General features: G+C 41.2%; 1 protein-coding gene across 1 annotated transcript in view; it reads left to right on the top strand.

The window, feature by feature from the left end:
* Nucleotides 1-5,000, top strand: part of LOC143121228 (calsyntenin-2-like) — a 74,446-nt gene that overhangs the window by 59,955 nt on the left and 9,491 nt on the right. The window contains exon 9 of the mRNA XM_076281607.1: nt 4,910-5,000. This exon is cut by the window's right edge and continues 72 nt beyond it. Coding sequence (XP_076137722.1) covers nt 4,910-5,000 — 91 coding nt within the window. The remainder of the gene's footprint in view (nt 1-4,909) is intronic.

Below are 5,000 nucleotides of genomic sequence, written 5' to 3'. Positions count from 1 at the left end.
ATTTTTGGCAGACATTACACATGGCACCTTTAAATTAAATGATTTCGTAATGACAGAAAGCTATGTAAATCGCGTGGTAATTACCTTTATGTTGGGGTAACTTGTAACTTCTCACATGAGGAGCTGGTAGTGTTAAGTGCATAGACAGTAAAATAAAGTGACAACGCTAACCAGGCTAATAAACAAACCATGCTACGGTGAGTTAACATCAAAGGGCAAAGTCACGTGACTTCTAGTTGTAGTCTGTTTATGAAATGAAAGGAGCAATTTCATTTTTTAAAAAAAGGCAAAATAGTGTGATATTTTTACAGTTAGTAGGCTAGATTATAACTTTACACACAATAAAAAAATTATATTGAGGCAAATTGTAGACCCTTCCATATACAACTAAACACAGATGTTGAAGGTCTTGCTTAAGTGGATTTTTAAAAATCATTTTTCTATGTAATTTGCACTTTCAGAAATAAGAGATGCTGTAGGCCTATTTTCAGTTTTTAGCTGATTGTCTTATTTTGTTTACAAGTTACAGATGGAGTCTGGGTACTTATTGTACTGTTTAGCCTACATCTTACACACTTCAGGCTGTTGCAGATAGCTCAGGGAAGAGACTGTATGACACTAGGTGGTACAGCCTGAGACATGTACAAAAAAAAATGCTTTCTGCATTTTTGTTTTGCTTTTCCCTCCATTGTACCGAACTCGTACCGAACCGTGATGTCCGAACCGAGGTATGAACCGAACCGTGACTACTGTGTACCGTTACACCCCTAACACACACACACACACACACACACACACACACACACACACACACACACACACAGACAGAGAAATTGAGGTGCACAGGTCACAGAGTTCACCATGGTGCCTGACTGCGGTTCATACTAGTCCTTCTGAATCAGTGCATGAATGGCACTTCACAGAAACCGTGTATAGTGTGAATGGAAGTAGCGTCTCACAGAGTGTGATGAGCATAAGATGAAGAACTTACTTCTTCGTGTAAGATGAAGAAGTTACTTGCAAGCCCATGTCGACTTTCTATGGACTTTCTTACCATGTCCTCTTCTATGCTGTGTTATGCTGGGGAGGAAGCACAAAGAAGAAGGATGCTGGGTGACTAGACAGGCTAGTAAGGAAATCTGGCTCTGTCGTGGGAGCTGATCAGATAAAAGGACCCTGAGCAAACTGAACAACATCTTGGACAATGAGTGTCACCCACTCCACAGCACTATTGTTAAGCAGAAGAGCCTGATCAGCTGGAGACTTCGCTCACTGCCTTGCACAACAGACAGACTGAGGAAGTCATTTGTCCCCAGGGCCATTGAACTGTTCAATGCTTCACTTAAGGGAAGAGGAGAGATAGACTTCTCTGCATAGTCTGTCTGCCTCTCCACCCTCTCCATGTTTAAGTACTGACTGCCCACTACTGTTTTACTACTGTCCAAAGCCTAATGTTTTACTACTGTTTTTACTGCTACACTGTTTTTCATCCTATATTAGCACACATGACCAATGGCTTCTGCTGAATAGCTGTAACCCTATTACCTCAACCTATTCTTGCACTGATATAGTTTTTTTATATTACCTTGTCTACATTATACTTTACTCTCTTATTTGTCCATATTTATTTATGCTGGTCTCTAGACCTTATTCTTGCACTGTTGGACTACTGTTGGACTACTTTTTGCACCTTCACCATGACACTCACTCTCTTGAGCACCTTACCTTGCACACAGAATCACAGGCCCAGTCCCAGCCCTGCCACTGGAACCGCCTCATGCTTGATCATCCTTAAGCACACTGTGGATTTTTTTGTCTGTCTCTATTGTACAGTGGAGTTTTGTTATATGTATATACTTATATTTATTCTTTCTGCTGTACAGTAAGTGCATGTTGTGTGTGATGTCTGTATGTTACTGAGACCTTGACTTTCCCCTTGGGGATCAATAAAGTATCTATCTATCTATCTATCTATCTATCTATTACAGTTTTTTCCTCTTGAGCATGAAGATAACATTTGTGGCATATCTTAGTAACTTCAGAATACATGCTTCGAATCCAAATATCTAGCCTATTAATACTTTAATTAATCCTACTTTATTGGCGTTTTCAACATTTTCAGATTTGAACAGACACATCACAACAAATGAAATCAGTGTCTTAGTATATGGCTCTGGATTTGCTTGTACTCTAAATTCGTCCTTAACGACGGTTGTTAGGGGCCTTAAATCGGTTTATAATGAATGACACACATGATGCACACTGTCACAAACATATCCACTTATGGACATAAAGGCAAACACAGAGAGGGGGTGGGGAGAAAGAAATATAAGAGAGAGAGAGAGAGAAAAGCACATATTTAAGGGGCTACATGCACATACACATCACTCACTGGCACACACACACACACAAACACACACACACACACACACACACACACACACACACACACACACACACACTACCAGACAACCATACAGCATGGTATCATTTTCTGTGGTGATGTTTGAGGCAGAAGTCAGTCTGACAGGCACCCATGAGGAGGAGGAGCTGTGAAACACCCGGCAGCCTCCTCTACTCTCCAATCTCCTCTCCATCTCTCTCTCTCTCTCCCTCCCTCTTTCATCCTCTCCCTCTCTCTCTCTCATTTCCTCTCTCCCTCTTCCCCATGCAGCCAGATAGGATGCAGAGGAAATGCAGATTAAAGGTGATCAGTTTGGACGGGAGAAAATGAGAGAGGGATGAAGAGAGGAGAAAACATAATAAGAGAGAGAAGAGGAGAGTGGGGAAGCATAGAGGAGAGGATAGAGGGCTTTAGAGCAGAGGGGGTGAGAGGAGAAGGGAGAATTTATTACGGTTTTTGCCCATTGCTTACAAGAATAAAATGCTTAGACCAAAGCAAACTTTGTGTAGCATACCTTAAACACTGTGTAACCATAGCTTAAATATTTTTTTTTCTGCTTTGCACATTTAAAAAGTGAAATCTCCTGTTATCATTGAGAAAACACTTCTATTCATTAATTGGTAAAACCCACACACATACCTGAAAACACATACAGACAAAAAACTGAACACCAGTCAGTCTGAGGCTTAGCACTACAAATAGACTTCAGGAAAGATATTCTGTACCTATTCAAGTGTGTACTTTTACAATGAGTTCTGGTTTACAGTTCGGTATTTGCCCCTTTACTTCCCATTTCTAAAACCTATCGAATAATTATTTTCAGTGGGCCAATGAAAAGTATAGGACCACCAACCACATACCTGCATGCCTCTTTTGCAAGCCATGGAAAGGGGCATGCAGAGACATTGAGGTGGGCTCAGTTTAAGGGTGCATATATTTTCCCCGTTGCTTACCTGCGATGTCGACAAGGGCTTGTGGCCAGATCTGAACAGAAGACAGGATCCATACGTTTGAGTTTCATAGAAGACTGAGTCTGAGAAAATGACAATAACAATAGAAAGAAAGATTGCAGTGTTTTTCTATAAAGCACATCAGTGTGTTGCTGTTGATTTGAAAGAGTAATTCAAACGGTGCATGTATGTATGGTTTTGTTGCAATAATTACCGGTACATTTTTAGAGAGGATTGTTGAGTTTTGATTGCACTGTTTCATTTTGGCTGTGTGATGTGATTTGTTTATTTCCAAGTGCTATGTCTTATATGGCTGTGTGCAGAGTTTGGACATAATGAGCCAAATTCTGCAAAAAGTGTGTTAGCAATAGGCAAAAACTATAAATAATTTCCTGATGTTTGCGTGTCTGTAACCCTAGGAGACATTTAAAAACTCTTTTACTGGACCACTGTCAATCACCAAGGATTACACCATCACATTCAAAGAAAATCATAACCAACACACCCTTTACCTAAGTGGGAGAGGAGGAGGAGAGGAGATGAGAGGATGCATGAGAGGAGAAAAAAGGGGGAGAAGAGAGGAGATGTAAGTGGAGAGGAGAGGGGAGGAGAAAAGAGGAGAGAGAAAGAAAGGATATGACAGGTGTGAAATAAGGGAAATGAGTTTTCACACTTCCCCACTCTCTCTCTCTCTCCACATCCCTCTCTCCCTTCTTCTCTCTCTCTCTCCTTCTCTCCTTTCCTATCCTGTCACGAGAACATTTCTGTTCTCTTATTATAATAATAACATCTGTATCTGTCAGTGTGCTAGATAGTCTTTTTCTCCACTGGCATGTTCTATGTTTACTGTGAAGCATCCATGCACACAAACACACACAAAGACACGTGCACACATCCATACAACCATATAGCATGGTATCATTTCTCCCATTTTCTGTGGTGTCAACTTTCTTTTAAAGTTCATCCATCTCTCTCTCTCTTTCACTCCTCTCTCCATCTCTTAACAAAGCTCCATAGGAGTCCATAAGTGTGATTGACACCCATCACTCACCCCACTTCGGCTCTGTTAGAGTCTGAATCCCTCCTCACCTGTTGACTACATCTCTACACTACACTCCAATATTGCAAAGCCTCCCACCGGCTCCTTCTCTCTCGTTTCACTTTCAGTTCAAAGTGCAAATGGCCCCTTGACATCAGAACCATGGACGGCAACTAAGCCAGACATGTTTATTCTCAGCACTCTATATTACAGTAAACATGCCTTTGGATGAACTTGAGAAGCATGCTTGGGAAGACACACAATCACGCAAATACAAACTCACACTCACACATACACACACACACACACACACAAACATGCATACACACACACACACACACACACACACACACACACATACACACATGCACAAAACAACTGAGGTGGTATGCGGGTTGTTGTTATGTTAGAAAGACACACACACACACACACACACACACACACACACACACTATTATAATTTTTATTGGTTAAATCTTCCTCGCTGTGCCTCTGTCTTTCTGTGTTCTCTTGCAGATCTGTGATAAAGAGTGGCATTATTATGTCATTAATGTGGAGTTTCCCATGGTTACGCTCTATGTGGACGGTGTGACCTATGACCCATACC

The sequence above is a fragment of the Alosa pseudoharengus genome, unplaced genomic scaffold (assembly GCF_046254945.1).
Source record: "Alosa pseudoharengus isolate Yale_2024_CS ecotype anadromous, Long Island Sound unplaced genomic scaffold, YU_APseudo_1.1 YU_APseudo_1.1_scf_13, whole genome shotgun sequence".
NCBI lineage: Eukaryota > Metazoa > Chordata > Actinopteri > Clupeiformes > Clupeidae > Alosa > Alosa pseudoharengus.
Note: the sequence above shows the minus strand (reverse complement) of the source record. Positions and strands in the feature narration are given on the sequence as shown.